General features: G+C 40.7%; 4 protein-coding genes across 5 annotated transcripts; 3 read left to right on the top strand and 1 right to left on the bottom strand.

Moving 5' to 3' along the window:
- The first annotated feature begins 816 nt into the window (after positions 1-816).
- Positions 817-4,914, top strand: cenpn (centromere protein N). The gene is made up of 10 exons (XM_026377689.1): positions 817-1,122; positions 2,027-2,072; positions 2,397-2,456; positions 2,792-2,865; positions 2,998-3,171; positions 3,275-3,376; positions 3,840-3,894; positions 4,008-4,117; positions 4,240-4,366; positions 4,524-4,914. Exons 1-10 carry the CDS (start codon positions 952-954, stop codon positions 4,643-4,645), a joined length of 1,041 nt encoding a protein of 346 aa, XP_026233474.1. The 5' UTR covers positions 817-951; the 3' UTR covers positions 4,646-4,914.
- Positions 4,915-6,193: 1,279 nt separating this feature from the next.
- atmin (ATM interactor) lies at positions 6,194-13,384 on the top strand. Its single transcript, XM_026379143.1, has 4 exons — positions 6,194-6,492; positions 8,744-8,869; positions 9,164-9,363; positions 9,465-13,384. Exons 1-4 carry the CDS (start codon positions 6,262-6,264, stop codon positions 11,248-11,250), a joined length of 2,343 nt encoding a protein of 780 aa, XP_026234928.1. The 5' UTR covers positions 6,194-6,261; the 3' UTR covers positions 11,251-13,384.
- A 58-nt stretch (positions 13,385-13,442) lies between these two features.
- si:ch73-103b9.2 (uncharacterized protein LOC100150067 homolog) lies at positions 13,443-15,740 on the bottom strand. Of its 2 annotated transcripts, none has more exons than XM_026378310.1 (3): positions 15,610-15,740; positions 15,285-15,518; positions 13,443-15,002 (listed from the first exon to the last, which is right to left on the bottom strand). In XM_026378310.1, exons 2-3 carry the CDS (start codon positions 15,483-15,485, stop codon positions 14,136-14,138), a joined length of 1,068 nt encoding a protein of 355 aa, XP_026234095.1. In that variant the 5' UTR covers positions 15,486-15,518; positions 15,610-15,740; the 3' UTR covers positions 13,443-14,135. The 2 variants fall into 2 exon arrangements, with proteins under 2 accessions (XP_026234095.1, XP_026234096.1); XM_026378311.1 differs by having other exon boundaries at positions 15,285-15,504; positions 15,610-15,724.
- Positions 15,741-16,186: 446 nt separating this feature from the next.
- On the top strand, positions 16,187-20,900 carry LOC113174368 (protein phosphatase 1 regulatory subunit 3E). Its single transcript, XM_026378309.1, has one exon. The coding sequence runs from the start codon at positions 16,211-16,213 to the stop codon at positions 17,354-17,356; it is 1,146 nt and encodes a 381-aa protein (XP_026234094.1). The 5' UTR covers positions 16,187-16,210; the 3' UTR covers positions 17,357-20,900.
- Positions 20,901-22,725: the final 1,825 nt, after the last annotated feature.

The raw sequence follows: 22,725 nt of genomic DNA on the forward strand, positions 1-22,725 counted from the left end.
AGATGAGGCAAGGCTCTACAAGAGCATTTTATCACTGCTTGAAGAGCTCAGCAGGTTTATGGTTGTAGTTGTTGTGCTAATGGTGCATGCTGCTGCTTGGCTGCTCTCAGTGTCAAAGAGCTTTTCTACACACAAGACGGCAAATCCAGGAATATCACCATAGACTGAACAATAGATTGATTGATCAGTTGTTGATTACTTTTCAAGTAATCAACAACTGATTACTTTTCAAGTAATCAAATCAAATGCTGTTTTCACCAAGTAGCAAGTACAAGGAATTCACTGTGGTCCAATATCAATAGAAAGATTGTTTGACATCAAATAATAAAATGATAATAATAATAATAATAATAATAATAATTTCAGAAGGTAAGAACTAGTTAATTAAAATGCATAGTGGGGATGGATTATGTGCCTGCATATTAACATTATGTTTTAATAGGAATGCTCAAAGAAGTAGCCTATGAAGGTACATCTAAATATGTAAATAAATACCTGTGCCCATTTGTGTTGACAGGATAAAGATTTAAGTTAGACCATGTTCATATTTTGAACATGCCTCCCCACAGTTCAGAACTGACTAACATAATATTATTATAGGTTTTACATGATATATATATATACGATATTATATTGTTATTATAAGTATTATAATTGTTAATCAACCCAGGTGCCTCGTCCAAGCTTTAATGTGTCCAGAATAAACAGTTCTGCTACTGAGCTCGCCCTTCTTGTCCCAGCCTCAGTACTGTGTGCACTACCACTCCACCACAGTAGAGGGCGCTGTAGGGAGCGCGTTAGATCAGGGCGAGACGTGATTGGTCGATTCGTGTTTTCTTTTGTCGGCGGTTTGTTTGTAACTTCTACCGAGCAGAGCTGAAGCTTTAGTGAAAAAACCCCTAAATTATCTTTAAATACAGCAACTGAGCGTCGACAACTGGCGGAGGAAGAATGGACGATCTTAGTAGACGGCTACTACAGCGACTTGTCAGGCGAATACCAGCTCAAGCGCTAAAAACGACGCTGGGAAAGTGGGACCGTTTGACGGCAGCTCAGCGACAGTCCGTGGATTTCACTCAACCCAAATGGACCATAACGGAAACACTGCTCGCTATTTTCGAGGTACGTTTCTGAAACATAACTAAGTTGTTCCTGCTGCATACATTGTGAAAATAAACTGACAGTCTGGTGTGTGTGTAGTGTTTGCTCGCTCCGCTCCTGGATGCTAGGTTAGGCTTAAAGCCCGTGCTAGCCCACTGTCCTGCCTCTTGCTAGCTAACGCTCGGTCTATCGCTATCTGTTTGTTTCTGTGCACGGCCTACAGACAAAGACTGACACTAACGAACCCTAGACAATTAACACTAAACGGGTTAAGCTCTGGACCCCAGAGACTGAGAGCATCTTGCAGGACTGTTTTGCCCTGACACACTGGGATGGTTTAAAGCCTCAGTCCTAATGGAGGACTGTGACTGGGTACAACACCGTACCCACCATCCAAGTCAGGAAGTTCCCCAACCAGAAGCCCTGGGTGAACAGTCAGGTACACAACCTGCTGCGTGCTCAATCTCTTGCTTTTCTCTCGACAATGAATACAAAGCTGTGAAGTATGGACTGAGAAGAGCCATTACAGTGGCCAAGAGGTAGTGCAGTGTGGTAACAATGCGAGGACAACGACCTCACCCTCAACAAGGACAAGACATAGGAGATGATAGTGGACGTGAGAATAGAGAGGAGAACTTATCAGCCACTGTTTATCTGGGAGGTTAAGTGGAGAAGGTGAGCAGCTTCTAATACCTGGGGGTCCACATTGGTGAGGACCTCGCTTGGCCACTCAACACCACCCCACTGGTTAAGAAGGCACAACAGCAGCTGTACTTTTGTTTCCTCACTGTCCATATGACAATAAATGTTTTGAACTTAATTTTATTAATAGCCCATTCTCTACCAGCATGATTGCTAAATATGTTCACAGCTGTACCACGTTTAATATTAGCATTAGCTAGTAATTTCTTTCTTTTCTCTACAGGAAAATGAATGGACAATGAAACACGTGACAGAACTCGAGATGATACGTAAGTTATGTTTTTTGCCTTTTATAATGATGCCAAGGTGACCTATAGATAACCATACTCTTTTAATGGGGAATATAAACACAGAGACACGACTATTGAAGTAAAATGTAAAAGAAACGACAAACAAAGCAGACAGCCAGATACCAGATTGTGAGGTAAAATATCACTCGTGCAGCATCAGTAGAGCTTTATTCTATAAATCATCATAAATCAGCAAATTACTGTTGTGAATTTATCTCACAGAATGTGTAGATCTTCAGTTTGTCCAGATCATGGTCAATCTAATAACTCTTCTTGTGTCACTTTGACTTAATTTTCTCTCAGATATTATTGATAATCCAAACCAGGGGATGTGGTATGCCTTCCAGCTTATGGACCCTGAAGGTATGTGCTAAACATTACGGATCAGTGTTTTCTTTTTGAATTAAGTTACTTTAATCTACCCGTAATCTACTATAGTCATGTTTTCCAGTTAAAAAGCAAGGCAAATACATTTTGAACATCATATGATAATGTCAAAAACATTCTTTATCTATCTCTAAAACCAATGTTGTTGTTCATTGAACGGTGTTTCATGTGGACCAGGTGACTATAATTACTATTCACACATCGGTTAATATTATCTTACATGTGCATTTACATTTCTGCAGCATTTGGATGAAATTGATATTACCTGTGTCTTTTAATATTCTATGTTTATTACTTTCTGTTTCTTTTAGACGATGCTAAGTCTGTAGAGCTGACACAGTTTAAGGAACAATTTAAGGCCCATCTGAGTGAGCTTGTAAGACATGTAAGCCAGACCTTCCTCCTCACACAACTTACAGAATCCTGCTACACAATCCTACAGCTGCATCATTAAATTACATTTTATGGACCTGTTTAACTTTTTTGTTAAAAGTCTGCTTTTGGCTTTACCTTCAAGGTGTCTGTAAAGATAAAGAAGCATACAGATGAAGCTGTCTGGATTCGGATTGCATGGGGAGACAGCTTCTCTCGGCCCAACCACATGAAACCTACATATGTAGTTCATCATCTTCAAACTCCTTATGTCTTTGTGACCAGCCTGACTTCAAAGCAAAAGCCCCTGTTATCCCAGGTGAGCAGCTACCTTTAGCATCTATTTAATCCTTGTAAATGTTTGTACATGCTCTAGTTTTTACTTTCTTTGCCTTCCTCTAACAGAGTGATGTACTTTGCAGGCTTTAATTCTGTCCACTAGACACCAAGGAATCAAGGATGCTAACCTCAGTGGACGGAAACTCGCTGCCATTAGAGACCTGCTGATGAAGCAGTATCAACAGGTAAGTTTGTTGTGAGAAAAACAGAAATAGAAATTTCCTCTTATTTCCAAATTACCTTAACTACACACACCACATACATTGTTTTAATGTTGTTATATGTTTTGGATACTAAAATTCTCTTTAGTTTGCTTAGTTACTTTTTACTTTACATTGTGTATTATTATAAGAAAAGGTTTTCACTTTGATGACCACGTGTCAAGGAAAATCTTTAAATTGAAAATGTAATTACAGTACCGCCACTTGGTGTGGCCTAAAATAAACCAGGAAATAGTTGTCACCAAGTCACACTTTGTGTCAAAAAACAACACTTTGTAAATGTTTATAACTTGTTGTTAAAGCTATTTACGCAATAAATAGAAAAAGACTGTACAGATGCATATTGTAAGTTTTGTTGTTTTGTGCTTTCTAATAATAATCATTTATTAGTTTACTAATTAGTATATAAATCTAATTCTTTTTTTAGGTGTTTCCCACCAAGTACCCCGGCACTCTTACTGAAAAGAATCAAACCGTCTCCAGTATGTTCATTTAAACATTTGATCTAACCAAAGCATTTTTTTTAATGTGGTGTCAGACATACTTTAACATTGTTCATATAATTTAATTAATCTATATGTGTGTCACTTTACAGACCCACGCATAGAAAGGGAACAAGCTGAGCTTGGAGAAAACAGATTTCAGATGGCCTGTGAAGCCTTTGGTGATGGGATGTTACCTCAGCTACAGTCTGCAATTTACAAGGTATTCTATGCTTGTGTTTAAAATACAGAATTTGCTGAGGAAGTAGAATCGTAGTTGAGTATTAAAATCCAAAACTAAGCTAAGAAATAATATAATTATATCTTGTGTTTATTTTTCTTCAGCTGGAAACAAAATTCAGAGACCACACCAACAAGACCATGACAGAGCGAGAGGAGCTTCCCTTCAAATGTGTTGTCAAATTTTCAAGTACCAATCTCCTGGAGTCACTCAGAGAGTGTGCAGCTTCAGGTATCAAGGGTGTTTTTTTTAATCTTCAGTAATGGAGAAAAGGAAATTATATCAACATAGTCACTCAGTAAAACAATAATTAATTCTACTTGCAATTCCATAAATTACCATGAGAGGGCTCCCATCTGTCTCTGAACCTGTATTTCATATTTTGCAGGAATTGCCTCCACCCCTGTCACACCTTTGCTCTCATCAATTCCCCTAAAGGGAAGGAATTATTTTGTGATCACAGACAACGGCCTTGGTCCCTCTTCACAAACCAACCAACCACAGAACTGATGGGCGCCCCTTCATTTAAGAGACCAACAGAGTAACGAGTTTTTACTTTTGCTATATCCAAGCTACACCTGACTTCATAAACATGGCTCTTGAAGTGTCATGACTCTCTGGATTTCAGAATAAATTAATGTATTCCACCTTTCCTTTATGTGTTAGTTGTTTGTAAAGCAAAACTGTAATTTTATTTGTTCCTGTTAAAACTGAAACGTTCTACTGCCAATGTACATTATATATATCCAAGTTCAATATAAAAGCAGATTTTCAGAATATCCTACAAGTCTGTAACTTTGTCCTTTGTCTTTATGACATTTTACCCCACACACTAGTTGTTTTTTTCCTTCTGCTGTTTAACAGTGTCTAACACTGCCGACAAAAAGGTTCTGTGGAGTATTGTCTACTGAATGGTCTGCAGGATGTGAAGTCTACTGTAATAAGGTTAAAATAAGAATAAACTGCACAAACCATTTAAAGGATGGAATAACATTTTAAAGCTATATTATTCAGAAAATCAGTTTACCAAGTAATGGTAAATTGTCCATTCATACTTTGTGGACCCTCCTCTGAGTGGAAGCATGGACTACAATATGGCAGCCACTTAACTGGAAACGGCTTGTTTGGAGCATAATCCAACAAAGTAGCCTATTTCTTGAATGTGAGGGAGATTAAGAAATTCCAATTCATGTCTCATGGTTTCTGTACAAATGGGAAGCAGCAATCACAAAATCAAAACAAGCTGGCATTGTAAAAGAGCTCTGATATTTTAGGTATCACTACCTCATTGAGGGAAGATTTACTTTTTTTACTTTTTTTCTTTTTTTAAATTAGCTTTTTATTTCCAGATATTACTAGCTCAACCAGGGAACTTATAAGGTCTTAAACCAGGTGGTTGGAACATGGGGAAAAGAACTTTTATTTCCTAATTTGGAAAAACATTTGGAATGTTTGAGTAGTGACGTCTGCCAATGCCTGCATTATACACTGGTTAGACGCTATGTATAATTATTAATAGTTATGTTTTATCAGCACATGGTACCTTTCAAATTTTGTTCTGTTTTTCAGGGGAGAAAATAATCTTTGTTTATTTGTTGATCAGAACACACATGCAACTATTGATTCACTTTAATTTAAGTTCATTTGGAAATGTGAAACTTAAATCTTTAATATAAATTTAATATAAGTGAATGATACTTTAAGCTTTCTAAATTCCAACACACATCACACTCCTACTGTTGTAGAATAATTCATTGATGGTGTTGATAAAGTTTCTCGCTTCCGGGCTGTGTGGCCCACTGCACATGCGCAGAAATGCCCCATAGACTTTATTAGGGTGATGTCACGAAGAGAAGGTTTTAGGCTGTGGAAATATTTTACAGATATAAAACCTGCATTGATTAAATAGTCATAATAGAGAAAACTCTGCTCTTTTATCGTTACATTCAATGGAGAATTTACATTTTGAGTTACCGCTGCAGTACAGCGACTGTCCGCTACGACAAGCTGGTGGAAGGTAGCGACGCAGCCTTTCAGGCAAAGCGGAGGGATGTAGTTGCACCTTTCATTCAACGCTGCCGCTGGGGCATTGAGCCAAACACAGAACCGACTGTCAACACAGAAACATGGCTGCGTCTGAAACGGGCGAGACGAATAACAGAGACAACGCCGCAACAGACAGTCCGAAATGTCAAGAAGAATCTCTGTCGCAGTCACGGGAAATAATAAAACCCACCATCATGGAGCTGACTAAAGAAGTGAGGACGAACATCCTCTGCACCGTGGAAGGATGTGGCAAGATTCTCCCCAACACGCCTGCACTGAACATGCATCTTGTTAAGTCACACAGAATAAAGGTAAACGCGTCCAAAACCAGATTAATGTTCATATGAGCTGTGTATGGATGCACCCAAGCTAACCGTAATGCTAACTTGGCTAGCTCACTATCGCGAAAACGGGGTAAATAAATCTGAAAAAAAAAAAATGCAAGTCATCCGTAACAACTTGGTTTAAGCTAACATATAGGGAGGCTTAGCAAACACGACAAAGTTTATTAACCTGTTTTCTACCTGAGATAATCTAGTTAACAGCTAGTCAAGTTTACTGTTAGCGCGCTAGCTACTCAGCCTTTAACTAGCTACCTGTGTTATCACTTAGCGACAGGATGAACGGTGGCTGCTGCGTTTTCATTCACACTTAGTAGTTGAAGGTTTTAGACAGTATCTGATCTGATCTGACTGTGTTAGCATGTGAAAGGAGTAATCTACTTATTGCTGTGAGTTATGGCAATGAAATCTTAACTTTTGCCATACATATTATTGCTCTTTTGGAGATTTCCTGAGTGTAATATATAGTCTGTACCAATACCAGTCAGCAAAGTGGAGGTCAGTGCATTTCTACCTCTGACCCTGGTTCTTATGTCCTCACTGAACTGGGTTTTCTCGTGGGAGGCAGTAATTCACTGTCTTCTCTCCATGAATGAATGTCTTTGCTGGGAAAAAGCTGCCTTTTGTCCTGCAACAGACTAAGCTCTTTGTTTAAAATAGGTGAATGTGAGAATTTGAATTAGCTCTTACCAGTAGTTCATGTTGTCCTGCAAGGGGAACGTTTAAAGGTCCAGTCATTGGTTTTGCTTCACAGATTTCAGGTTCAAGGTATATTTAAAAGTTAGAGGTAATTCAAACATACAGTTGGTGTGTCATGGTTCTTAATGTACGATGTACTAAAATACATAATTATATCAGTACTATTAATACTAAAAGACAAGAATCCACATCTTTATTTTGTCACTGTGAAATCACCTTCATTTGTGCCATTAGTAAAATAAGAGAAAAGCAGCCAAACATTAGTGATAATCTATTAAAGCACAGATTGAGCATGATGGCAGTGCAATTAAATGCAAGAATTGCTGTTGCTTTCTCTGTATTATTCATTTATCACACTGCTAGAATAAGGCTTAATGTGGGCACAATATCAGTTTATACTGCCTTAACACCACAGTAGCTCTGCATCGTTGCACGGCAGTGATGTGCTGTATTTCCTGATCAGTGAGTGTTCATATTTCTTACTTGGTAACGGTTTACTCGTGGAGACAGATGCGTTTCATGTGAAATTGTGCACCCAGCTCAGTTTAGGTCAGACTCCTTCTATAGGACTAATGTGATTATCTTGGCTTGGATTTTAGCTTTCTTTCCATCTATATCACTCTCCTTAGCAGCTATAAGAAGCAGAGTTAACACTCCTACCCCGATTTATCACTGGATTGTGTAGTTTTCCAGAAAAAAGGAAATCAGCAATGACTAGCCTATTTACTGATCTTGATGTAGAAAAGACTGACTTCCTTAGTCATTTGAGCTACACCCATCTACTGACAGATGACAAATAATGTTTGACACATCTTGTCAGGCTTCGGTCACTGACCATATGACGTAACTGAAGCAAAGTACAAGAACATACATTGTGTGCAAAGTACACATTTTTATATTCACTTTAATTCGAAGGCTGATTACCAGCTCTAGCTGTTATGCTCAGTCCAGTGTTACAGCACTTAGGGGTGACCTTGACCGCTGTTAAGGCCGCAGTATTAATTATTGTTCGGTAGTGTGATGGTTTTGTCTGCCTCACCATGTAAAATGCATTCAGTGTATTGTGGTATAGTGTTTTGTAATATGCTCCATGATATTATAGTGAGATGCGGATATGTAAAATCATATATTTGTTAGAAAACAAATGATTTAATGATAATAATGAGTCATACTACTGGAGGTGAAGTTCTACAACAAAATGGCTAAATACCATATGTGCTGATTCATTTCTTTAAGCCATGTGAAGCACAGTCTACTGTAAAAAAAAATTTACAAATAGATTACATCTAGTGCCTTTTACAGCACTTATAACACATATTGGTAAATTGAACCATAGTTTATGTGCTAAGGTCTTGATTATCATTGACAAGGTACAGGACACCTGTGAGGTTGCTAATTTAAAACTTTGCTGACCCTCTTAAAATGACTTGACAACACTACAGATTGATAGTAAATCTGTGGTAAAATAGGAATTTACATTATTAACTCACCAAAAACTGTGCTTTGTCATTGTCACCCTCAGGATGGTATCGTCAATCCCACAGTCAGAAAGAACATGAAGGGCTCTCAGAAGCTTTATTGTTGTCCCATGGAGGGTTGTCCAAGGGGCCCTAACAGACCCTTTTCCCAATTCTCTCTGGTTAAGCAAGTAAGTCTTTTCTCTAGTGACCAGTCTGTGATCACATGTGGTCTCAGTTCTATGGAGGAACTCATCCTCAGCACCAAATATGTTACAACAATAATTCTACAGGAATGATTTAATAATTCATTATATGTACGAAATAAAAACTGAAGAAATGCATAAGAGACACACTGTGCTGCCCATTGGCTTCATTTCTTCTCCTCTTCTGTGACTTTTGCATGTTGGTATTCTGTTCCGTTCAGGTAGTTTTTGTATGGTTATATGGTTGTTTGGTATATTATTTGATTTGTTTTATTTTAGCACTTTATGAAGATGCATGCTGAGAGGAAACACAAGTGTTCCAAGTGCAACAATGGCTACAGCACAGAGTGGGACCTGAAGAGGCACATAGAGGACTGTGGGAAGACATATCACTGCACATGTGGCTGCCCATATGCTAGCAGGGCAGCTTTACTATCCCATATCTACAGGACAGGGCATGAGATTCCTACAGAACACAGGTATGTACATGCAAAGCACAGAGAATTTTGTTCTGAAACTTTGCTTTTGGCAAAATCTCAGTTTGACTGTCTTTCATTTTATCTGTTTTATTTCTTTTTAGAATTCCTCCAGTAAAAAAGCGAAAGATGGAGAAACTGTTAAGTAGTACTGAAAAGGTTAAGACCAGTGAGTCAGCATGTCAGATCATGCCTACTAGTAAAGATCTGACAGAGACTGCTCTTCCTTCTGACACAGCTGTTTACATTCCAGAAGCAGTGAATCAGAACTCCAACCCCCATAAGAGCCTCCAGAAGATGCTTCTTCCAAAGCCAAAAATAGCCTTGGTCAGTGTTCCTGTGATGCAGCTGGCGCATCTGCCTGTCCTCCTTCCATCCACAGAAAGTGGGGCTCTGAGGTCTGTGGTGCTGGCAGTAGACACCCAAGGTTCTGTCAGCACCCTTCATCTCCTGCCACAAACCACCGGTGCAATGATACCCCAACTTGATGCTAAGAATTTGGGTTTCAAGGAGAGCATGCCTACTTCCCGCTCTAACTTGGGCCCAGTTAGCACAGGGGTGCAGGTCAGGCTGGATACTGCAGGTGTAGGGGATGCACCCAGCAGCCTGCCAGGACAAAGGGGAAGAAGCACCTCCACCAACATTCAGACAGACAAATCATACTTGTCAAAAATGCCCTCTGGGATGGGAGTTGGAGAGGGAGTAGGCTTGTGCTCTGTGGGTGAATCTTCAGTGTCGTCCTGCTCCCAAACTGACATCAGCGTGAGTGCCCAAGTTCTGCTTCCTGTCAGCGTTGAAACCCAGACCTTCTCCTCTCGAGCCAAAGCCACATCTTCTATTGGGGCCCAGACAGACAGTCAGTGCTTGAGCCATATTCTTTGCTCCTCCTCATGTGTTCCACCATACAAAACCAGACAGACACAGACATCCTTTGGCATGCCACACACGGAGAAGGCGGCTCAGGACCAGGCTATCATGTGCTCTGATCTGTTTGGCAATGACTGTCTGAGTGTCTCCACCCAGACAGTTCTGGACATAGGTGACACCCTCACTGCTGCAGGGAGCAGTATTTATGAGGACTCAAAATCAGCAGGTGGTATGTGTTTTGGAGTGCAGACAGAGGAGCTCAATTCAAACAACATGGCAGACAACCAGACCCAAACCATGACCTTGTTAAATGACTTGGAAAACATTCTTTCTGACAGCATGTCAGGCCACCAGGTGCTCACTGAGGCCTCTGCAGGTTGTACGTCAGGTCTGGGCTCTGTTCAGGAGCAACACAATGGCATAGACTTTGATTTTGAAGAGTTCCTCAATGCTGTGCACATCCAAACGCAGACAGAGGAGAGTGAGCTTGGAGGACTGGGCGGTGACACGCCGCTGGAGTCTCTTGACATCCAGACCCAGACAGATTTCCTCCTAATGGATGAATTGGACCAAAGCGAGGGACCAAGTCGAACACAAGCTAGTGACCTGGAGCTATTTGATACTCAAACTCAGACTGACCTCAATTTCCTGTTGAACGCTGGAAGCCACATGCCCCTGAGTAGCATCCTGCGACACTCAAGCTTTTCTATGAGCACAGAGTCCTCAGATACAGAAACGCAGACAGATCTGCCGTCATTTGCCACAGGCCTCTCTGCTCAGGCCCCTGTCAGTCAGGGTGAGCACGCAAGGCTGCTGAACAGCACAGAGACACAGACCGTGACCAGTCAGGCAGAAGGCTTAGGACACCTCTTCCTTACAAGCAATGAAACTCAAACTGTCATGGATGACTTCTTGTCAGCAGATCTTGCGTGGAATATGGAGTCTCATTTCAGCTCTGTGGAAACCCAGACATGCGAGGAGCTTTGTGCCCTCTTTCAGCACCCTGAAAAACCCAACAGCTGAAGACCCCTTAGTGAAGAAGTCTTAAGAATTTGGAGCACAAGTTTCTGATATCTGTCTCTTACTATGAGAGCAATCAGTCTGCTGTCCTCTGGTGGACCATAGTCTTAGCAGTAAGAAGTCTGCGAAAATGTTGTTGAGCATTCCACTGGGGACATCATGTCCAGAGCCTTTACCAGGTTTTATCCTGACTGCTCTACTGCACTTTATTAGCTCAGTGGGCATGATTTATCAGCTCCTCCTACAGTTTATATATTTATTTGCACATAAAGTAACACATTGTATGTGTCTTTCTGAAAATTCCAGTTTACTTCTATAATCCAGTGTATAACCACTGTGACTGGTTTTCACTGTTTGGTCTTACTAGCAGTTCAAAAACGACTTAACATTTCATCAATGTTAGAGCTGCACTTAAAAGGGATGACAACTTTAGCTGTGTGTGGCTGTAAAAGGCTTTTACCCTGTACAGCAGCTTTTGACATATGCATATACTGCATGTGGACATGCATCTCAACTGTACAGTACACGACATTGTACATTTAGCTTGAAATGTGCATGAAGTGGTCAGCAGTGCAGAAACATAAGTTATCAGCTCTCAGCTTTTGCCTGATGGCTGCTTATTGGATATTGCCTCGTCTGCGACAGCCATAGTACAAACTCTGAATAACATCATAAAGCTTTGCAGCAAAGGAAAACCAGTGACCAGTGAGGAACCAGCTTAATGTTTTTCAAAATAAAACTCCTTTAAAGCCTTTATCAGCGAGCAGGCCATTGCTCAAAGCTGTTAAGCTATATATCTGAAATATACCGCTACAAATACACATGCGGCACAAGCATAAGTGAAATTATTATGTGTCGTGAGTTGTTGCACACCTTTTGTTGAAATGTGATTGACGTATGTTGTTTTGTAAGCACTTTTTTGTGTCTCTGTACAGCTACGCAGTCAGTACAAGTCAGTAGGCAGACTAGGCCGTCATTGTCTTTGACTTATTCATTAGCTGAGTGTAAGTGTATACAGTAGCAGTAATACAGTAAGTACAACAAGTAATACAGTAATGTTACTGTGCAGAAACACGGATCATGGATTGGCACAGAGGTAATTTATGTTTTCATCACCTAATTTTAACTGAAAAGTCTTGTTAAATACCTTCCGTTAAAGTTTCCACCCATAACCATGTGGACACATTTTCATTTTGATTTCTTTTTAACCTTTTTGCCAAGGAACTAAACTAAACTTATTGTTTTAATTGTGTTTTTCATTAAACTGTTGCACTGAGTTACCTCATTACGTACAGGCACCACATGCAGACTGTGCTCTGCTAGGGAACACAGAACTATAGGCCTTGTTTAGTTGATCATTTCGTTACATTGGTGCCTTAACCCAAGTATTAATTTTAGTTCTGTTACAATTTAATTTGCTGCTGTGACATAAAATATTTATGAGAACTGGAAAATGTCAATATCCCTTTGGTATTTGCTTTGCACGTTTAATACATTCTGTATTGGTATTTTCATCATGGTTGCATGAAATATTGGAATGTCCCTAATTGTTTTACATAGTTTCTATGAAAAAGATTTATGTTCTGTCACATAATAATCTTGTGCAGCATTTTGTTGAAGAGAATTTGACACCCTCTCACTTTTTTTGGAGACAGGTGGTTAATGCTGTCACAGTTTATAGATAAAGAATGAACAGAACATGACACTGTGCCCAAATTTAACATGCTCTAGTTTTTTGCACCATAACCAGACAGTTCAAGGATAATTTCCCAGGGTTTTGACGCTTATTAAAGAATTTCAGCGTTTCTTGTATTGAGATTAGTACTTCTAGTTTGTGGTTCTTGAATTTAAATATAGCATAGCTGCTTTCTGCTAATTTAGTGGCACTGGAAAAAGCCTTGCTCAGAACAGAACTATGTGGAGAAGCTTCGTCAGTCTCAAGTGTTACAGTTACAGTGCTTTATTTTTTTCTCTGTAAGGAGTGCATGAAGATATTTTCCCAGCACAAAATATTTGTTGTAGCTGAATTTGATTTTCTTTATGTATATGTGAAGAGTTAATGGTTGCCTTGATTCATTGTTGAAGCTACACTACAGATGTCCTTAATAAACTGCTGGAAAGTGTATATTGTGCTCCTTCTCAGTTATTATAAAACAAAAGAGAAAATGATTTAATGTGTAACAACAACTGGTGTTTGAAAAGGGTGCTTCTTTAATTCAGTTCTTAGTTTCTACAGTATGTTAATGCAAAGTAGCACTTCCAGTTCATATGCTACTGCAGTAATAGTTGGATTTTAGAGACCAACATGTCAAACACTATGTTTTATTATGGCTCTCCATCTCACTGATATAAAACTGAGCACATGCAGCTGTTTGGTTACAGTTTATATCATGTACAGACAAACATACAGTGCAACGGTAAAGTTCTGAGCTTGTAGTTGTTTAAACAAAAAAAAACTAAACAGGAAGTTTGAGGCAGGCACACAGACTCACATCTTATGAGGTAGCTGCACTGTTGCTAGGAAACTAGAACAGCTGAAAAAGCACTTGTGGGAACTGGCCAGAACAAAATAAAGGCCTAAACAACATGTCGGGCTTTCAATGTTCTCTTCGATGTTAGTATGGTCTTAAATGTTCTGCCTGTCTAACTCTAAACCAAATTAATTACCTCTGCATGCGAGTTGTTTTTATCAAAATGTCTCACGCCTTCAATTCATTCTGTGAACTGTTTTCATAGAAACATTGTATGACGCAGCAAATCTGACGTATAGATACAAAAAAAGGTTTATACTAAACTAAACTAGGTCTAAACTAACATTTGATTGTCATCAGTCATGTTAAACATTTATTTCACAGGCCTCTACAGCACGCAGTATGCAGTCTTGTTCCTTAAGAAAACAGGTAACTGGGATGCATATGGCCTTGTGCACCTACTGCAGTGGTGGAGTGGAGGGCCGGTGTGATGCTCTTGCCCATTGAGTAACTAGTGCAGTGCACAGTGTCACGTTTGGAAGACATGGGCACCTGAAACCTTTTAGGGACAGAAACGTTTACAGCGGAGAACAAGTTGAGGTTATGCTGACATGTCTGGTACTTGGAAGTCAGGGCTGCAGAGTAAGTGGAAAACTCTGTGTTAGCAACAGGGTCCACTCTTGGTCCTCTCATCTCGTTCTTCTTGTCACACATTAAGCCATTTTCAAGTAAGGCTTCATCCTCTGTTGCCTTCTTGTCATTGCAGAGCTGGCCACCCAACTTTGGATTCAGGTGTGGGGATTTGATTGGTGGTAAAAATGTGAAGTTTTTAATGGGAACCACTGTACTGTTGGGCCTGTGGTTGTGTTTCTGAGGCTTAGCCGGCCTGTTCTCTGACACCGAGTATTTTGAGGACAGATAGTGAGGCTGCAAATGAGTATTTTCCTCCTTTAACCTTTCTTCAAGTAGGAGATGTGATGCAGTTTTCTGCACAGCATTGAGGACAGTCCATTCTGATGCATCCGCCTGCAGAGCCGCCACAGCAGTGTTACTCCAACATCCCATCTGTTGGTTTAACGAGCTGTTTTTCTTGAAGCTATTAGAAGGGCCTGTGTGAGACTCACAATGATGCTCTGCAATGTTGGCCGAGCTCTCTGCACCAGGTAGTGTTGGGTGGACAGACACAGATGTTGGATTGTCAACCTCCTTATGCTTCGGTTTCCTGTATCTCTTATGAGGCAACAGTATGCAGCTCAGCGGAGCAACTCGGGCCCAACCCCGGACCTGTAAAAATACAACGATCATTGTGACATGTTCGCTGTTTCTAGTTAAAATTAAAAGCAGTACACGAGACTGATTACATTGAATACCAATACCAAAAAATAACACAGTTGAGGATTATGTCAACTATTTCATTCAAGTGTTTTTGTCTTTTGAAAATGTAAATCATGTGTAAAAGTGATCAACAACATTTAACGAGAACAGAAATGTGCAATAGAGACGGGCTGATTAAACCTAACTACACCAGATAAACACAGGTAATAGAAACGTTTTAAAGTAACTTACAGCTTCCTCCCATCCAGAGTAACAGTGATACTCATGTGGCTCCAGTTCTTTCAAGGAGTCCTCCTCACTAATGTCCAGGAGGACATCCACATGCCTCCTCCCTGGTGTCCTGTGGTGAGACTGCTCCCCGGCTGAGTCCTCCTGGGCTGGAGGCCCCTGGTCATCCACAGATGGGAGGTCTGGTTCTTTAAAGGAGGCCATCAGGCTGTCTAATCAGCTCCTTCATCGTGTGATCTAGGAAGAGTCATCAACAGTGTGATGTAACACAGCAATGTGCACAAGTTACACGTGGGAAACGTGTTGGTCAAAGCCAGGATCCACTCACCAGCATGGAGCAGGTCGAGTCCCTGAAGGCACCATTCACAAAGAGCTGCGGCTGTCTGTTGTTTCTGCTCCACAGACGGTGAATGCCTCTACAGACAACCGCAACGCCGTCGTCATGACGACCCGTGGAGCCTCCACCGGAAAGATGTGACGTAGGCAAGAGGGGACGGACCGGTGCGCAGCCGCAGCCGCAGCTCGGTGCGCTGAGGATGAATTATTAGATCTCTGCTCTGCAAAATGCTTTAGTTTAAACTGTGTTTCTCTGCTCCACACGTATAGAAAAGAGAAAAATAACATGACCGATAACTCACTGTTGGAGTAAGAGTAACTGCATTCACAAAAAACACCCTCAAATACAATTATAACGTGTTTACTTTTTTTTTTTTTCTTTGAGCCATGAATCATAGGAACAGCCTGGTTTAATGCTGCAAGCTGAAAAGGAGGAAGTTGCTCGGTTGATCACTTTGAGGAAGCCATTTTAGTGGTTTACAGCTCTGTGTAGTCCTGCACGTAGAGCTGCAGCTGACGTCACACTAACAGCTGGCAGGGGGCTGCATCATCACACGACTATTCTTCATCTTATTTTATTCTTTTTTCGTCAGATGTACTCTTCACACAAGCCGACATTTAAGGTCACGGATCTGCGGCCGCACTTTGCTGTCGCACAACAACAGACGGGCTCATTGGTCCAGAGCAGCAGTGTGGGCTATGACGTAGGCCGAGCACCTATCCGCGAGGGAGACACTGACACCTGCTCCATTTCTTCACTCGCCGGTTATTCCCATCACGGACACGTCGGTTCTGCAGTGCGGGGACTGTTGCATTTTATGGAAGCGGAGTCTGTGCATCCTGTCGTGGTCATGTTGCCCCCAAAGAATTGCCTTCCGAGGAACTACAGCTGCATAGCTGGACTGTTCGGAAGTCTGACAGCGGCCAACCCGCGGCTCGAAGATGGGGAAGAGCCTGACGTGATGAACGGTACTTGTGAACCCATCGAGAGCCCCGTCGTGGATGAGAGACCGCGGGGCAGAGAGGTTTTCCTCAAGCCGCAGAGCCCAAACTTGCGTCGGAGATGCAAGTCGCTCCCCACACCCACGGAGAGGGCAAAGTTAGAGATCTGCCGCAGCAGAAGTCCAACCAGTCAAAAGAAAGTGCGCTTCGCCGATTCCCTGGGCCTAGAGCTCATTTCAGTCAAACATTTCGATGATACAGATGTGCCAGAGGTGCCGGAGCGCATATTGGCTAAACTACCCAAAGGACCCCTCCACCTTAATCATTTGGACACGAAATTCCCCCGTGCGCCTTCGCAGTCTGTGTTCATGGAGTTGCAGTTCACCAACCCAGGCACATTACCTGGTTTTGAGCAGAAAGTGAGGGAGGTCAAAGTCGTGCTGGAGAGCGTGGAGGCGGACGAGTTCAGCCTGTCCGGGTTTGTGCGGGTGTTGAATCTGGCTTTCGAAAAGAGCGTGTCTCTGAGGTATTCCCTCAACAACTGGATAACGTTCATGGACAGTCTGGCATCCTACGTCCCTGACTCCAGCGACGGCGTCACCGACAAGTTCCGTTTCAAGATCGTCATGCCTACCTACCTGGACAACGGAGGCACGCTGCAGTTTGCTATTAAATACTGTGTCGGGGGGCTAGAGTTCTGGGATAATAACCACGGAAACAACTACAAAGTGCGCCATCACCGCTTCAAGATGTCTCCACCTCGAGAATGGGAGAACGGATGGATTCACTTTATCTGAGCTTTGTCGTCAGCGGTGGCGCACTGCATGCGTAATTTGTGCAGAATTGATCTCCGGGTACCTTAATTCTGACTGTAGCCTGTTAAACATGTTCGTTTCTTTTGCCACTGTCAGCTACACACATGCTGTGACACAGAAGTTCTCCCACAATATTTCTAATGTTTGCTCCGCTGCGGTGACAGGTCGCGGGTGGAGGACCACAGCGTGAGGCTTTGGTGGGTACCTGGCGTGGGATTGCTGTGCGATCATTTGCCTTGATATCAAGGCTCTGTACAGCTCGGTGCCCTTTGGGAGGGCATGATCACATTATGTAATTTAGAAACACGTGCCACGGAAAACGTGCCGGGCAATGCCAACTTCAGGCATCACTGCTCATTACAATAGATGCGGTGAATTCTCTGTTTGTTTTGCATGTGTACAAAAAAAAAAGAGAAAAACAAAACAAAAAAAAAATGACCTATTGGGAAGCAGAAAGCACCACAGCTTAGTGGATGCCAAGCCAACGTAGTAGCATAGCGCGGTGGTCTCCTACTGGCTTTGGAAACCACGCACCAATGTTTTATTGATCTGTCACACACCGTGGGTGACAGGTTAGTTTCCCTTTGTCATTGAAAAACATGCCTTATTTTCAGCCATGATGTAGGAAGTTGTGCATTGAATATTGTACGTAGTTTTCTTCAGTAGGCTTCAATAGTTAGATGGCTGTCATCCTCATTAAACGTACATCTTAAAACAAGGCCTATAGGCACTGGGAAATACTTAGCCTCCATAAACCTATAGCCTTCCTATCCAGGGACAACATACTTACTCATAAACCTGCCTTTTAGCCATATATTTGCACCTGTTCAGCACATTTTATATATTTTTGCTGCATTCATGTAAAAAAGAGTGATTAAAAAGAAAGGCCTAACCCAAAGATGATAATTTAAAACAGCTGTATCTCTAGAAAGAAAATCCCTAAATTATAACAGCGTCATGCATATTTCATCAAATCATAAAGAGTATATTTCTAAAAAAAAAATTTCTCCAATAGGTCACATTTACCTCAGATTGCTTGTGGACCTTTTCTCTTTTTCAGGTTAATAAAACAGATCTTATTTTCACAGTAGTTCTTTTCTAATAGATGCATTCAAACAGGAAGGTATTATTGTACATTTACAGATTTGAAACTAAACCAGATGTTCTTGACTGCACTGTGTAACCTTTCATAGAGCAGTGATGTCTATAGACAATGTAGCTATGACAAGGAGGACTCTATTTAACCAGCTTTTGCTCCTTTAAAGGTACATGGTAGCCATCACTGTGCAATACCGCTGCTCCTTACACTCCTCACACATGACCAAAATGGTTCACACCATCCTACCGGCCAATATTTTCATCTTTAGATGGCAAACTAGTGTCTATTACTCATTGCTTTTCACAACCAACCGTCACTCTCTAGATGTCAGCTTATGTTAAATGTGTTTTTAAATAATTCAGTGGAGAACAGTCTTCCATATCTGCTCCTGATCACGTGCTCTGTCTTCATGACAATCAGGTTTCCGTGTTGTAGGCAAATAAGTTTACTTAAATTAAGTTATTCATTATGTGTTTTTTCAGTTGTATGATAATATTATTGTTTGCAATTTAGAAACCTGAGACTCCAGCAATTGGAAAAACAACAGGCAGCATCCTTTAAATTCCAACGCTCTGACTGTAATCTGAACATCACTTTGGCCTTTGTTTACATCATCGTGGCCTCAGAGGGAAGCTCTCCATTTAATGAGGCCATCAGGTTGGGATGTGGATAAAGACTATTCCTGTAACCACTTAGTTTTTGGAGCAGCTCCACTGTGACTCCATCAGTAATGTTACTCTGAAAATCGGACATGGTTTGTGTCACTGCAGTGCTGCGATAGATATTGTGAAAATAGTTTTGCTGAAAGTAGAGAAGGCCAGCAGTGAGTTGGTGTTTGCTAGCACTCGGCTTAGCTTTTCGTGTACAGAGCTGTCATTCGTTTAACTATACTGTAGATAAAAAGGTGTGGTCATGGCAGAGCTTACTGTGTGTTATGTTGTTAAATCAGTGGGTATTTGCATATTGTCGGCTTTGGTCTATGCAAACTGTTCTTCCACGCAGTGCAATATCCCAAATCATTACTTATCCTGGCTGAGATTACTAACGTGGGTACAGAGAGATGCATCAGCACCAATTAACCACTGCCAACATGGAATGTGATTTTAATACGTTAACATTTGGCTGGCAATCTTATCAGATTTGCTCTGCTAGGGAACAATATTTTGTTGACATTACTTGACTTAAAGGACGTTCTACAGATGATGCTTTCTCTGTCTCAAGTCAACGTAACTCTTTCACATTTCCAAAAAGTATGAATACTGTATGATGCCAGTGTTGTTGGTGCATCCCTACCACAAAGCTAATTAAGGGCTTCTGGTCTGATTAGAATTTCACCTCAATGTCTACACAGCAGTTTGCATCAGAACTCACTGATATATAGAGATGTATGTATATGTGTTAATGTTTTCATATTGAATGTCTCCTTATTACCGTTGTGTGTTATATGTGTTTTGAATTTTAAAAGCAGAATGGACTGAGAGATGCAAATGGTGAAAGTTTGTTTTCATGTGAAGTTGAAAGAAACAATAACGCAAACTAAGCGAATTCCTAGAAGCACACTTTTTAAATCAACTCTTTCTTCAGCACCATTTCAAATAAGGCTGGAGAAAGAATTGGCAATACTACAAACAGAAGTCTGTGTAAGACGATGTTCGATTTAACAGAAAAAACATCACTGATTTTTCCCTGAAAAAAATACACCACAATGTGAACAGTGAATTGGAGTGAAGCATACAGACAACAACCACACGCACAACTTCAGGTATATAAAGCGTTAATAATCTATGAGTATGTGCAGCGACATGTACGAGAGGTGGGAGATGGTAAGTGTTTGTTACGAAAGAATGAGAATGCAGAGCATGTGAACTCTATGCTGAGAGACATATCTGGGCAGAGACAGGGAGCATGAGGTGCAGGAGAATGAAGAGAGAGCTTTTGGCATAAACGACTTACGATTGTAGTTGATACTGAGCAGAATCAGTCAAAGCAGGTCTAATACACTGAGAGAGAATAAGGAAAGTAGTGTAGTATATATATAACTATATGAAAGCTTCTTGCGATAGCTGCTAACTAAGATGTTCTTTATTTTTCAGTTTTTCTTGCAGTGTTCTCTCACTGTGGAAAGTCTAAATCACCCCTTAATTAGAACCACTGTACGGCACAGAGTTGGTTTCTTGGTTTACTTTCTTTTCAGTGAGTTATTATTTATTATTTTTTTTCCTATGCATGTCCTGTGTGTTTTAACACCTGCAGTCCTCGCACTGTGTTACTCTGTATTGTGAACTGTCTCGTTTTCTTATTTTGCAGAGAATGTTAACCACGTTTGCATGTGCAACTGAAACATACCTTTATTTATGTTTTCATTTAGTTTTTAATGTAACATATATTTTGTAAAACAATGGTTAATAAAGGCGTCTGTGATGGAAATCAAGCACCCTGTGAGTACTTTACTCTAACAAAAGTGTATCATTAATCTTTACCCCTTTCTTATGACGTGAACATGTAATACAATCTGTTGCATAATAATACATATTATTTCAACCTTAACCTTAATAGCTTCTTTTATTATCATATAAAATAGGACATTACTGTGATACGTGTGTCTGCTGAGCTGTGTGTTCCCAAAGGTTTCTGATTATTAGGTCAGCTAAGCATTTCTTTTTTCGCGAAGGGTGGCTCTTGGTCCCCATTCATTAAGCAGCACACTGCGGTGGGCTATATCCATCGCCATTGTAGACATGGCTGCGGACATGTCCTTGAATCGATTGCAGTCTGACGCCATACGTAAGAGGTTGAAGAGAGGGGGAGGGGAAGGGGCTTGAAGCAGGAAGAGGTGCAACAAGATCTGGGCTGAGGCACAATAAACAGGCAATAAAAGGGCGTAAGAAAAGATAATGACGCACCACTTTTCACTTTGACTTTTCACTTTCGAAACCCAAATATTTAATCAAGACCCAAAGACATGCAGCTATTTAACTGTTGACTGCAGTTAGCTGCTTGTTTATTGTTTGTTTATCTTTGCTCTAACCATATACATGTATAAATAGACATTAATAATGTATATTGCTGTTTGTTTAATAAATACAAAATACAATCAGTCTGATTAAATGCAAGGCAATTAAAAAAAACCACAGCCTCTGGAGTCCATCAACAGTTCTTCCTACTCTATAATAAAAGCAATCAGATGGCTGATAATAGCTCTATAATCTCAAATGTTCTTCACTGAAGGAAACTTTTTTTTATTTAAATACATTAAATGAAGCTAACTTAACCTTTGAGTTTGTTTGTGTGTGTTCTGAGACAGATATAGCTTGTACATCTTGTGTATGTTGTGCAGTTGGTGTATTGCAGGGTTTTGGTTTCAGATTTGAAACACAATCCTGTTGTGTTGGAAAGTTGTGTTAAACTGTCCTTACTTATGGTCTTTTTAAAAGCATCGTGACAGTTTGTTGCTGCTCTGCTTGCTGGCTTAATGCTTTCAGCAGCCTGTCACGGTGAATCCATGCGATCCAGTCAATAAAAACCTGCTGTGAGATTCTAATTGAATTCTGTGATCAGAGCCACTTGAAGCAGCTTGCTTCAAGTGGAAAATCACATAATTCCACTGAATACAGATAAAGGAAGATTAAAATATCCAATGTTAGTAAGTGATGAAGCAGCAAATTAAGACATGCACAGTTTGATTCGCCACGTGACACATTTATCTTTTCTGGATTCTCATTTGACTATTTGTAATCTTAGTATTATCCTTTCACCATCACTAATATCAGTATCTTCTATTTGTATGGCAGCAGAGTTCAGTTTTGGTCACATAGAAAATAATGACACCATATGAATTTTCAAAGTGCATTTGTTGTATACTTGCCATTGTAATTACCAAACGGTGGTAATGAGGTAACATCACCATGCTGTGTAACAACAGCTGCTTGCATAACTGCTGTGTTCATGTGGTGATGATGTTCTCATTGTTCTTTCCCCGAGGCTTCAGCCGTTATTAAACTGCACCCACAGACCCACAGCCATTTCCATCCCACCTGGGCAGCTCTCACATCACTCAAGCGTTTCCTTCAGCTGTAATAAAGTAGTCAAGTTGAGATTAATCCTGACTCAGCAGTACAAGCCAGGGCTGCAGTACAAGTACAGCCACAACCTCATCTGAACCACACTGAACCTAAATAATTAATTTTACTGATATATGAAAACATTGCTGGAAAATTCATTCTGTTATTGTGAAGTGTCACTCACAAAGCTC

Source organism: Anabas testudineus, chromosome 3 (genome assembly GCF_900324465.2).
Source record: "Anabas testudineus chromosome 3, fAnaTes1.2, whole genome shotgun sequence".
Taxonomy (NCBI): domain Eukaryota; kingdom Metazoa; phylum Chordata; class Actinopteri; order Anabantiformes; family Anabantidae; genus Anabas; species Anabas testudineus.